The sequence below is a fragment of the Cheilinus undulatus genome, linkage group 24 (genome assembly GCF_018320785.1).
Source record: "Cheilinus undulatus linkage group 24, ASM1832078v1, whole genome shotgun sequence".
In the NCBI taxonomy this organism is placed as follows: Eukaryota; Metazoa; Chordata; class Actinopteri; order Labriformes; family Labridae; genus Cheilinus; species Cheilinus undulatus.
In genome coordinates this window covers 675,769-689,204 of record NC_054888.1, presented here as the reverse complement: position 1 = coordinate 689,204, position 13,436 = coordinate 675,769, and the positions used below count along the sequence as shown (strand labels likewise).

Here is a 13,436-nt window from a genome sequence, read left to right as displayed (position 1 = left end):
ACCCCGTCAGAGGTCCTAAACACAGCCCGTCAGAGGTCCTAAACACACCCCGTCAGAGGTCCTAGACAAGCCCCATCAGAGGTCCTAGACACACCCCGTCAGAGGTCCTAGACACGCCCCGTCAGAGGTCCTAAACACACCCCGTCAGAGGTCCTAATCACACCCCGTCAGAGGTCCTAGACACACCCCGTCAGAGGTCCTCGAGACCCGTCAGAGGTCCTAGACAAGCCCCATCAGAGGTCCTAGACACACCCCATCAGAGGTCCTAGACAAGCCCCATCAGAGGTCCTTGGCACACCCCGTCAGAGGTCCTAGACAAGCCCCATCAGAGGTCCTAAACACACCCCATCAGAGGTCATAGACACGCCCCGTCAGAGGTCCTAGACACGCCCCGTCAGAGGTACTAGACACGCCCCGTCAAAGGTCCTAGACACGCCCCATCAGAGGTCCTAGACATGCCCCGTCAGAGGTCATAGACACGCCCCGTCAGAGGTCCTCGACACTCCCCGTCAGAGGTCCTAGAGACCCGTCAGAGGTCCTTGGCACTCCCCGTCAGAGGTCCTAGAGACCCGTCAGAGGTCCTAAAGACCCGTCAGAGGTCCAAGACATGCCCTCTCAGAGGTCCTAGACAGACCTCGTCAGAGGTCCTAGACACGCCCCGTCAGAGGTCCTAGACACGCCCCGCCAGAGGTCCTAAACACACCCCGTCAGAGGTCCTAAACACAGCCCGTCAGAGGTCCTAGACACACCCCGTCAGAGGTCCTAGACACGCCCCGTCAGAGGTCCTAGACACGCCCCGCCAGAGGTCCTAAACACACCCCGTCAGAGGTCCTAAACACAGCCCGTCAGAGGTCCTAGACACACCCCGTCAGAGGTCCTCGAGACCCGTCAGAGGTCCTAGACACGCCCCGCCAGAGGTCCTAAACACACCCCGTCAGAGGTCCTAAACACACCCCGTCAGAGGTCCTAAACACAGCCCGTCAGAGGTCCTAAACACACCCCGTCAGAGGTCCTAGACAAGCCCCATCAGAGGTCCTAGACACACCCCGTCAGAGGTCCTAGACACGCCCCGTCAGAGGTCCTAAACACACCCCGTCAGAGGTCCTAATCACACCCCGTCAGAGGTCCTAGACACACCCCGTCAGAGGTCCTCGAGACCCGTCAGAGGTCCTAGACAAGCCCCATCAGAGGTCCTAGACACACCCCATCAGAGGTCCTAGACAAGCCCCATCAGAGGTCCTTGGCACACCCCGTCAGAGGTCCTAGACAAGCCCCATCAGAGGTCCTAAACACACCCCATCAGAGGTCATAGACACGCCCCGTCAGAGGTCCTAGACACGCCCCGTCAGAGGTACTAGACACGCCCCGTCAAAGGTCCTAGACACGCCCCATCAGAGGTCCTAGACATGCCCCGTCAGAGGTCATAGACACGCCCCGTCAGAGGTCCTCGACACTCCCCGTCAGAGGTCCTAGAGACCCGTCAGAGGTCCTTGGCACTCCCCGTCAGAGGTCCTAGAGACCCGTCAGAGGTCCTAAAGACCCGTCAGAGGTCCAAGACATGCCCTCTCAGAGGTCCTAGACAGACCTCGTCAGAGGTCCTAGACATGCCCTCTCAGAGGTCCTAGACAGACCTCATCAGAGGTCCTAGACACACTCCATCAGAGGTCCTAGATAAGCCACGTCAGAGGTCCTAGATACACCCCGTCAGAGGTCCTAGACACGCTCCATCAGAGGTCCTAGACAAGCCACGTCAAAGGTCCTAGATACACCCCGTCAGAGGTCCTAGACACGCTCCATCAGAGGTCCTAGATAAGCCACGTCAGAGGTCCTAGATAAGCCCCGTCAGAGGTCATAGACACGCCCCCTCAGAGGTCCTCGACACTCCCCGTCAGAGGTCCTAGAGACCCGTCAGAGGTCCTCGGCACTCCCCGTCAGAGGTTCTAAAGACCCGTCAGAGGTCCTAGACACGCCCTGTCAGAGGTCCTAGACATGTCAGAGGTCCTAGACATGCCCTCTCAGAGGTCCTAGACAGACCTCATCAGAGGTCCTAGACACGCCCCGTCAGAGGTCCTAAAGACCCATCAGAGGTCCTAGACATGCCCTCTCAGAGGTCCTAGACAGACCTCATCAGAGGTCCTAGACACGCCCCGTCAGAGGTCCTAAAGACCCATCAGAGGTCCTAGACATGCCCTCTCAGAGGTCCTAGACAGACCTCATCAGAGGTCCTAGACACACTCCATCAGAGGTCCTAAAGACCCATCAGAGGTCCTAGACATGCCCTCTCAGAGGTCCTAGACAGACCTCATCAGAGGTCCTAGACACACTCCATCAGAGGTCCTAGATAAGCCACGTCAGAGGTCCTAGATACACCCCGTCAGAGGTCCTAGACACGCCCCGTCAGAGGTCCTAAAGACCCATCAGAGGTCCTAGACATGCCCGCTCAGAGGTCCTAGACAGACCTCATCAGAGGTCCTAGACACGCCCCGTCAGAGGTCCTAAAGACCCATCAGAGGTCCTAGACATGCCCTCTCAGAGGTCCTAGACAGACCTCATCAGAGGTCCTAGACACGCCCCGTCAGAGGTCCTAGACACACTCCATCAGAGGTCCTAGATAAGCCACGTCAGAGGTCCTAGATACACCCCGTCAGAGGTCCTAGACACGCCCCGTCAGAGGTCCTAAAGACCCATCAGAGGTCCTAGACATGCCCTCTCAGAGGTCCTAGACAGACCTCATCAGAGGTCCTAGACACGCCCCGTCAGAGGTCCTAGACACACTCCATCAGAGGTCCTAGATAAGCCACGTCAGAGGTCCTAGATACACCCCGTCAGAGGTCATAGACACGCCCCGTCAGAGGTCCTAGACACACCCCGTCAGAGGTCCTAGACACACTCCATCAGAGGTCCTAGATAAGCCATGTCAGAGGTCCTAGATACACCCCGTCAGAGGTCCTAGATACACCCCGTCAGAGGTCATAGACACACCCCGTCAGAGGTCCTAGACACACCCCGTCAGAGGTCCTCGAGACCCGTCAGAGGTCCTAGACATGCCCCATCAGAGGTCCTAGACACACCCAGTCAGAGGTCCTCGAGACCCGTCAGAGGTCCTGGACATGCCCCATCAGAGGTCCTAGACACACCCCGTCAGAGGTCCTCAAGACCCGTCAGAGGTCCTCGACAGGCCCTGTCAGAGGTCCCAGACACACCCTGTCAGAGACACGCCCCGTCAGAGACCCTAGAGACCCGTCAGAGGTCCTAGACACGTCCCGTCAGAGGTCCTAGAGACCCGTCAGAGGTCCTAGACACGTCCCGTCAGAGGTCCTAGAGATCCATCAGAGGTCCTAGACACGCCCCCTTCAGAGACCCTTGAGACCCATCAGAGGTCCTATAGAGGCCTCATCAGAGGTCCTATGGGGGCTGTCAGCACGGCAGCGTTAGGGCCTTCCTGTCTCAGAGTTCTTCTTCTGCTGAGGTTTTCAGCGTGGTGGTTTAGAGCTTAATAAGAACATCTAAACTCTGAACATTCGTGTTTGTTTACAGGAGAACGAGGGTAAAGCTCCAGATTCTTCTACAGAAATGTGAACCCGTCACAGTGAGTCTGTCTGAGTGGGCGGTGGGTCATGTGACCATGGTTGGGTTAGAGAGTGGTGTAGATGAGCGTAGATATGTGTCATCTGTAGCAGCAGCTCTCACCACTTCCTGTTCCACTAAAAGACGAGCAGAGAAGAAGAAGAAGAGCTTCAGTCTCTTTGTCTGAGCACAGTCTTCTGGTGTTGGTGATCCGGATCACGATGGAGCTCCAGACGTGGACCTACGGCCTGCTGGTCCTCGCCACCGTGTTTGAACCTGCAGGTAAGAACCAGCAGAGTCCAGAGCCCCTGCGAAACCTGGATCAGAGATGGTCCTGTTTTAGGAGCTGGTCTAGGAATTCAACAAAGAAACTGAGGAATTCTTACTTATCTTTTAAAGCCAAAAACAGGAGCTCCAACTCTAGACCTGGTCTAAAATGTCAGAAACAGGAGTTTCGACTCTAGAACTGGTCTAAGATGTCAGAAACAGGAGCTTCAACTCTAGAACTGGTCTAAGATGTCAGAAACAGGAGCTTCAACTCTAGAACTGGTCTAAAATGTCAGAAACAGGAGCTTCGACTCTAGAACTGGTCTAAAATGTCAGAAACAGGAGCTTCGACTCTAGAACTGGTCTAAAATGTCAGAAACAGGAGCTTCGACTCTAGAACTGGTCTAAAATGTCAGAAACAGGAGCTTCGACTCTAGAACTGGTCTAAAATGTCAGAAACAGGATCCTCAACGCTAGAACTGGTCTAAAATGTCAGAAACAGGAGCTTCAACACTAGAACTGGTCTAAAATGTCAGAAACAGGAGCATCAACACTAGAACTGGTCTAAAATGTCAGAAACAGGAGCTTCAACACTAGAACTGGTCTAAAATGTCAGAAACAGGAGCTTCGACGCTAGAACTGGTCTAAAATGTCAGAAACAGGAGTTTCGATGCTAGAACTGGTCTAAAATGTCTGAAACAGGAGCTTTGACTCTAGAACTGGTCTAAAATGTCAGAAACAGGAGCTTCGATGCTAGAACTGGTCTAAAATGTCAGAAACAGGAGCTTCAACTCTAGAACTGGTCTAAAATGTCAGAAACAGGAGTTTCAACTCTAGAACTGGTCTAAAATGTCAGAAACAGGAGCTTCAACACTAGAACTGGTCTAAAATGTCAGAAACAAGAGTTTCGATGCTAGAACTGGTCTAAAATGTCTGAAACAGGAGCTTCAACTCTAGAACTGGTCTAAAATGTCAGAAACAGGAGCTTCAACGCTAGAACTGGTCTAAAATGTCAGAAACAGGAGCTTCAACACTAGAACTGGTCTAAAATGTCAGAAACAGGAGCTTCAACACTAGAACTGGTCTAAGATGTCAGAAACAGGAGCTTCAACACTAGAACTGGTCTAAAATGTCAGAAACAGGAGATTAAACACTAGAACTGGTCTAAAATGTCAGAAACAGGAGCTTCAACTCTAGAACTGGTCTAAAATGTCAGAAACAGGAGATTCAACTCTAGAACTGGTCTAAAATGTCAGAAACAGGAGCTTCAACACTAGAACTGGTCTAAAATGTCAGAAACAGGAGCTTCGACTCTAGAACTGGTCTAAAATGTCAGAAACAGGAGCTTCAACACTAGAACTGGTCTAAAATGTCAGAAACAGGAGCTTCAACTCTAGAACTGGTCTAAAATGTCAGAAACAGGAGCTTCGACTCTAGAACTGGTCTAAAATGTCAGAAACAGGAGCTTCAACTCTAGAACTGGTCTAAAATGTCAGAAACAGGATCCTCAACTCTAGAACTGGTCTAAAATGTCAGAAACAGGAGCTTCGATGCCAGAACTGGTCTAAAATGTCAGAAACAGGAGCTTCAACACTAGAACTGGTCTAAAATGTCAGAAACAGGAGCATCAACGCTAGAACTGGTCTAAAATGTCAGAAACAGGAGCTTCAACACTAGAACTGGTCTAAAATGTCAGAAACAGGAGCTTCGATGCTAGAACTGGTCTAAAATGTCAGAAACAGGAGTTTCGATGCTAGAACTGGTCTAAAATGTCTGAAACAGGAGCTTTGACTCTAGAACTGGTCTAAAATGTCTGAAACAGGAGCTTCGATGCTAGAACTGGTCTAAAATGTCTGAAACAGGAGCTTCGATGCTAGAACTGGTCTAAAATGTCAGAAACAAGAGTTTCGATGCTAGAACTGGTCTAAAATGTCTGAAACAGGAGCTTCAACTCTAGAACTGGTCTAAAATGTCAGAAACAGGAGCTTCAACGCTAGAACTGGTCTAAAATGTCAGAAACAGGAGCTTCAACACTAGAACTGGTCTAAAATGTCAGAAACAGGAGCTTCAACACTAGAACTGGTCTAAGATGTCAGAAACAGGAGCTTCAACACTAGAACTGGTCTAAAATGTCAGAAACAGGAGATTAAACACTAGAACTGGTCTAAAATGTCAGAAACAGGAGCTTCAACTCTAGAACTGGTCTAAAATGTCAGAAACAGGAGATTCAACTCTAGAACTGGTCTAAAATGTCAGAAACAGGAGCTTCAACACTAGAACTGGTCTAAAATGTCAGAAACAGGAGCTTCGACTCTAGAACTGGTCTAAAATGTCAGAAACAGGAGCTTCAACACTAGAACTGGTCTAAAATGTCAGAAACAGGAGCTTCGACTCTAGAACTGGTCTAAAATGTCAGAAACAGGAGCTTCGACTCTAGAACTGGTCTAAAATGTCAGAAACAGGAGCTTCAACTCTAGAACTGGTCTAAAATGTCAGAAACAGGATCCTCAACTCTAGAACTGGTCTAAAATGTCAGAAACAGGAGCTTCGATGCCAGAACTGGTCTAAAATGTCAGAAACAGGAGCTTCAACACTAGAACTGGTCTAAAATGTCAGAAACAGGAGCATCAACGCTAGAACTGGTCTAAAATGTCAGAAACAGGAGCTTCAACACTAGAACTGGTCTAAAATGTCAGAAACAGGAGCTTCAACACTAGAACTGGTCTAAAATGTCAGAAACAGGAGCTTCGATGCTAGAACTGGTCTAAAATGTCAGAAACAGGAGTTTCGATGCTAGAACTGGTCTAAAATGTCTGAAACAGGAGCTTTGACTCTAGAACTGGTCTAAAATGTCTGAAACAGGAGCTTCGATGCTAGAACTGGTCTAAAATGTCTGAAACAGGAGCTTCGACTCTAGAACTGGTCTAAAATGTCAGAAACAGGAGCTTCGACTCTAGAACTGGTCTAAAATGTCAGAAACAGGATCCTCAACTCTAGAACTGGTCTAAAATGTCAGAAACAGGAGCTTCGATGCCAGAACTGGTCTAAAATGTCAGAAACAGGAGCTTCAACACTAGAACTGGTCTAAAATGTCAGAAACAGGAGCATCAACGCTAGAACTGGTCTAAAATGTCAGAAACAGGAGCTTCAACACTAGAACTGGTCTAAAATGTCAGAAACAGGAGCTTCGATGCTAGAACTGGTCTAAAATGTCAGAAACAGGAGCTTCAACTCTAGAACTGGTCTAAAATGTCAGAAACAGGATCCTCAACTCTAGAACTGGTCTAAAATGTCAGAAACAGGAGCTTTGATGCCAGAACTGGTCTAAAATGTCAGAAACAGGAGCTTCGATGCTAGAACTGGTCTAAAATGTCAGAAACAGGAGTTTCGATGCTAGAACTGGTCTAAAATGTCAGAAACAGGAGCTTTGACTCTAGAACTGGTCTAAAATGTCTGAAACAGGAGCTTCGATGCTAGAACTGGTCTAAAATGTCAGAAACAGGAGCTTCAACTCTAGAACTGGTCTAAAATGTCAGAAACAGGAGTTTCAACTCTAGAACTGGTCTAAAATGTCTGAAACAGGAGCTTCAACACTAGAACTGGTCTAAAATGTCAGAAACAGGAGCTTCAACACTACAACTGGTCTAAAATGTCAGAAACAGGAGCTTCAACACTAGAACTGGTCTAAAATGTCAGAAACAGGAGCTTTGATGCCAGAACTGGTCTAAAATGTCAGAAACAGGAGCTTCAACACTAGAACTGGTCTAAAATGTCAGAAACAGGAGCTTCGATGCTAGAACTGGTCTAAAATGTCAGAAACAGGAGTTTCGATGCTAGAACTGGTCTAAAATGTCAGAAACAGGAGCTTTGACTCTAGAACTGGTCTAAAATGTCTGAAACAGGAGCTTCGATGCTAGAACTGGTCTAAAATGTCAGAAACAGGAGCTTCAACTCTAGAACTGGTCTAAAATGTCAGAAACAGGAGCTTCAACTCTAGAACTGGTCTAAAATGTCAGAAACAGGAGTTTCAACTCTAGAACTGGTCTAAAATGTCAGAAACAGGAGCTTCAACACTAGAACTGGTCTAAAATGTCAGAAACAGGAGCTTCAACACTACAACTGGTCTAAAATGTCAGAAACAGGAGCTTCAACACTAGAACTGGTCTAAAATGTCTGAAACAGGAGCTTCAACACTACAACTGGTCTAAAATGTCAGAAACAGGAGCTTCAACACTAGAACTGGTCTAAAATGTCAGAAACAGGAGATTCAACACTAGAACTGGTCTAAAATGTCAGAAACAGGAGCTTCAACACTAGAACTGGTCTAAAATGTCAGAAACAGGAGCTTCAACACTACAACTGGTCTAAAATGTCAGAAACAGGAGCTTCAACACTAGAACTGGTCTAAAATGTCAGAAACAGGAGCTTCGACTCTAGAACTGGTCTAAAATGTCAGAAACAGGAACTTCAACTCTAGAACTGGTCTAAAATGTCAGAAACAGGAGCTTCAACTCTAGAACTGGTCTAAAATGTCAGAAACAGGAGCTTCGATGCCAGAACTGGTCTAAAATGTCAGAAACAGGAGCTTCGATGCTAGAACTGGTCTAAAATGTCAGAAACAGGAGCTTCGACTCTAGAACTGGTCTAAAATGTCAGAAACAGGAGCTTCGACTCTAGAACTGGTCTAAAATGTCAGAAACAGGAGCTTCAACACTAGAACTGGTCTAAAATGTCAGAAACAGGAGCTTCAACACTAGAACTGGTTTAAAATGTCAGAAACAGGAGATTCAACACTAGAACTGGTCTAAAATGTCAGAAATAGGAGCTTCGACTCTAGAACTGGTCTAAAATGTCAGAAACAGGAGCTTCGACTCTAGAACTGGTCTAAAATGTCAGAAACAGGAGATTCAACACTAGAACTGGTCTAAAATGTCAGAAACAGGAGCTTCAACACTAGAACTGGTCTAAAATGTCAGAAACAGGAGCTTCGATGCTAGAACTGGTCTAAAATGTCAGAAACAGGAGTTTCGATGCTAGAACTGGTCTAAAATGTCAGAAACAGGAGCTTTGACTCTAGAACTGGTCTAAAATGTCTGAAACAGGAGCTTCGATGCTAGAACTGGTCTAAAATGTCAGAAACAGGAGCTTCAACTCTAGAACTGGTCTAAAATGTCAGAAACAGGAGCTTCAACTCTAGAACTGGTCTAAAATGTCAGAAACAGGAGTTTCAACTCTAGAACTGGTCTAAAATGTCAGAAACAGGAGATTCAACACTAGAACTGGTCTAAAATGTCAGAAACAGGAGCTTCAACACTAGAACTGGTCTAAAATGTCAGAAACAGGAGCTTCGACTCTAGAACTGGTCTAAAATGTCAGAAACAGGAACTTCAACTCTAGAACTGGTCTAAAATGTCAGAAACAGGAGCTTCAACTCTAGAACTGGTCTAAAATGTCAGAAACAGGAGCTTCGATGCCAGAACTGGTCTAAAATGTCAGAAACAGGAGCTTCGATGCTAGAACTGGTCTAAAATGTCAGAAACAGGAGCTTCGACTCTAGAACTGGTCTAAAATGTCAGAAACAGGAGCTTCGACTCTAGAACTGGTCTAAAATGTCAGAAACAGGAGATTCAACACTAGAACTGGTCTAAAATGTCAGAAACAGGAGATTCAACACTAGAACTGGTCTAAAATGTCAGAAACAGGAGATTCAACACTAGAACTGGTCTAAAATGTCAGAAATAGGAGCTTCGACTCTAGAACTGGTCTAAAATGTCAGAAACAGGAGCTTCGACTCTAGAACTGGTCTAAAATGTCAGAAACAGGAGATTCAACACTAGAACTGGTCTAAAATGTCAGAAACAGGAGATTCAACACTAGAACTGGTCTAAAATGTCAGAAACAGGAGCTTCAACACTAGAACTGGTCTAAAATGTCAGAAACAGGAGCTTCGACTCTAGAACTGGTCTAAAATGTCAGAAACAGGAGCTTCGACTCTAGAACTGGTCTAAAATGTCAGAAACAGGAGATTCAACTCTAGAACTGGTCTAAAATGTCAGAAATAGGAGCTTCGACTCTAGAACTGGTCTAAAATGTCAGAAACAGGAGATTCAACACTAGAACTGGTCTAAAATGTCAGAAACAGGAGCTTCAACACTAGAACTGGTCTAAAATGTCAGAAACAGGAGCTTCGACTCTAGAACTGGTCTAAAATGTCAGAAACAGGAGCTTCGACTCTAGAACTGGTCTAAAATGTCAGAAACAGGAGCTTCAACTCTAGAACTGGTCTAAAATGTCAGAAACAGGAGCTTCGACTCTAGAACTGGTCTAAAATGTCTGAAACAGGAGCTTCAACACTAGAACTGGTCTAAAATGTCAGAAACAGGAGCTTCGACTCTAGAACTGGTCTAAAATGTCAGAAACAGGAGCTTCAACTCTAGAACTGGTCTAAAATGTCAGAAACAGGAGCTTCAACACTAGAACTGGTCTAAAATGTCAGAAACAGGAGCTTCGATGCTAGAACTGGTCTAAAATGTCTGAAACAGGAGCTTCAACTCTAGAACTGGTCTAAAATGTCAGAAACAGGAGCTTCAACTCTAGAACTGGTCTAAAATGTCAGAAACTGGAGCTTCGATGCTAGAACTGGTCTAAAATGTCAGAAACAGGAGCTTCAACTCTAGAACTGGTCTAAAATGTCTGAAACAGGAGCTTCGACACTAGAACTGGTCTAAAATGTCAGAAACAGGAGCTTCAACTCTAGAACTGGTCTAAAATGTCAGAAACAGGAGCTTCAACACTAGAACTGGTCTAAAATGTCAGAAACAGGAGCTTCAACACTAGAACTGGTCTAAAATGTCAGAAACAGGAGCTTCGATGCTAGAACTGGTCTAAAATGTCAGAAACAGGAGCTTCAACTCTAGAACTGGTCTAAAATGTCAGAAACAGGAGCTTCAACTCTAGAACTGGTCTAAAATGTCAGAAACAGGAGCTTCAACTCTAGAACTGGTCTAAAATGTCAGAAACAGGAGCTTCAACTCTAGAACTGGTCTAAAATGTCAGAAACAGGGGCTTCAACACTAGAACTGGTCTAAAATGTCAGAAACAGGGGCTTCAACACTAGAACTGGTCTAAAATGTCAGAAACAGGAGCTTCAACTCTAGAACTGGTCTAAAATGTCAGAAACAGGAGCTTCGATGCTAGAACTGGTCTAAAATGTCAGAAACAGGAGCTTCAACTCTAGAACTGGTCTAAAATGTCAGAAACAGGAGCTTCAACTCTAGAACTGGTCTAAAATGTCAGAAACAGGAGCTTCAACTCTAGAACTGGTCTAAAATGTCAGAAACAGGAGCTTCAACTCTAGAACTGGTCTAAAATGTCAGAAACAGGAGCTTCAACTCTAGAACTGGTCTAAAATGTCAGAAACAGGAGCTTCAACACTAGAACTGGTCTAAAATGTCAGAAACCGGAGCTTCAACTCTAGAACTGGTCTAAAATGTCAGAAACAGGAACTTAAAACTGTTGTTCTGGTCTGGATCTGGTCCTGAACTGACGACCTGTCTGTTAGAATCCTGGTTTCCTGTCAATCTCGATGGTTCGTGATCAACGCCTCTGTTCTCAAATGTTTAAACGTCTGAACCAAAATCAGAGACTTGGGAACAAAGATGGAGTCAGAGCGGCGTGTCGGCGGCGGTTTTTGCCGTCTCAGCAGAATCAGAGCTGAAGAGTCCCTGAATCCTCCTCACTGTCAGAGATCAACCCAGAACCTCACACTGAGATGATCGTCTGTCCCAGCATTTATGGAAGCAAATCTCTGCCTCTACGATAAACACTTGAAAATAAAGCAGCTATTAAAGAATTACAATCTTTACTGGAAATGACGGGACTGAACTAAAACGACTAAAATTCAGAATAATGAGACGGTCTGTCTCTGAAAGCTGAAATGATGAGATTAAATCAGGATTATGAGAACGATCAATAATCAGATTAAACCAGAGTATTTCAGCTATCAGATACCACTCTGTGTTTGACTTTAATCTGTTAATCTCAACATTTTATCTCAAAACTGTAGCTACGGTAGCTACTGTAGCTACAGTTCATTTTTAAAAATCTCATTATTTCAGTCTTATATTTCTAATAAAGCCAAACCCAGTTTTACTTTTTCTCACTTTTTACTTTTTAAATTTCACAACTGTGATTTACTCTTTCATTATGTCCACATTTTATCTCTGCTGTAGCTAACATCACATCCTTTTATTTTGAAAATCTCCATATTTTGACATTTTGTGTTTCTTTTGTAGCTAACATCACATCCTTTTATTTTGAAAATCTTGATTTTGTGTTTCTTTTGTAGCTAATGTCACATCCTTTTATTTTGAAAATCTCCATAATTTGACATTTTGGTTCTTTTGTAGCTAACGTCACATCCTTTTATTTTGAAAATCTTGATTTTGTGTTTCTTTTGTAGCTAATGTCACACCCTTTTATTTTGAAAATCTCCATAATTTGACATTTTGGTTCTTTTGTAGCTAACGTCACATCCTTTTATTTTGAAAATCTTGATTTTGTGTTTCTTTTGTAGCTAATGTCACATCCTTTTATTTTGAAAATCTTGATTTTGTGTTTCTTTTGTAGCTAATGTCACATCCTTTTATTTTGAAAATCTCCATAATTTGACATTTTGGTTCTTTTGTAGCTAACGTCACATCCTTTTATTTTGAAAATCTTGATTTTGTGTTTCTATTGTAGCTAACATCATCTTCTCTGTCCCATTATTTTAACATTTTAATCTCTTATTTTCATTCATAATTTCTACTTTAATCTCACACTGAAGCCTCACTAACTCATCATTTTCTCTTTATTTAGACATTTTAGATCACAGTTGTGACTACACCAATATTCAGGCATTTTTATCTCATAATTCTGATTTTTTCTTATAATATTAACTTTTGGCCGTATTTAGATTTCTTTCTTTTTGTTGGTGTTTAATGTCTTTTAACGTTTGTACGGTGTCTTTGAGGTTTTGAAAAGACCTCTATAATGTGTGTATGCAGTTTTTAACTTTAACCCTTTACCTACTGAGTCTTAAAATGGTGATTTGGACATATTTAGTTATTCTGGCTGTAAAATAGTCAGGAAATGCCCTAAGTCTGAGAGCTTTGCTCCCTTTTCCCAGGAGTACTTGAACTTGACTTTTCAACATCTGGTTAATGATTATTGCTCATTATATGGAATTGTCAGCAGTTTAAAAGAAGAAAAACACAAAAACAGATTTGTTCTTCATGGCTTTTATGAGAAGAAATGTTGTTATTGCTCATGAAGTTTTGATTTGACATTTGAAATGTGAACCTATACATGTTTAGAACAATCAGCAGTCATTTTTTGAGTCTAGGACTCTGGGTGTGCAAAACACAGTGATAAAGATAACTATATACATAGGCCACAGTTAGTGCAAATAAAGGAGGAAAAATGCATTCTCAGCATTCTCAGTAACATGTTGTTATTGCACATGACAGACACACACAGATGCCACTATCTAATTAAACTAAACACCACTCTCGCTCACTCTCCTTTCTCACTCGTCTTCTGCCAAAGCTGCCGTTTCCTAA

General features: G+C 44.4%; 1 protein-coding gene across 1 annotated transcript in view; it reads left to right on the top strand.

Annotated features, from left to right (window-relative positions):
- Nucleotides 1-3,710: 3,710 nt before the first annotated feature.
- LOC121506349 (T-cell surface glycoprotein CD3 zeta chain-like) overlaps nt 3,711-13,436 on the top strand; it is a 34,078-nt gene continuing 24,352 nt past the window's right edge. The window contains exon 1 of the mRNA XM_041782122.1: nt 3,711-3,849. Within this exon, the coding sequence (XP_041638056.1) occupies nt 3,789-3,849 (61 nt within the window). The 5' untranslated portion in view covers nt 3,711-3,788. The remainder of the gene's footprint in view (nt 3,850-13,436) is intronic.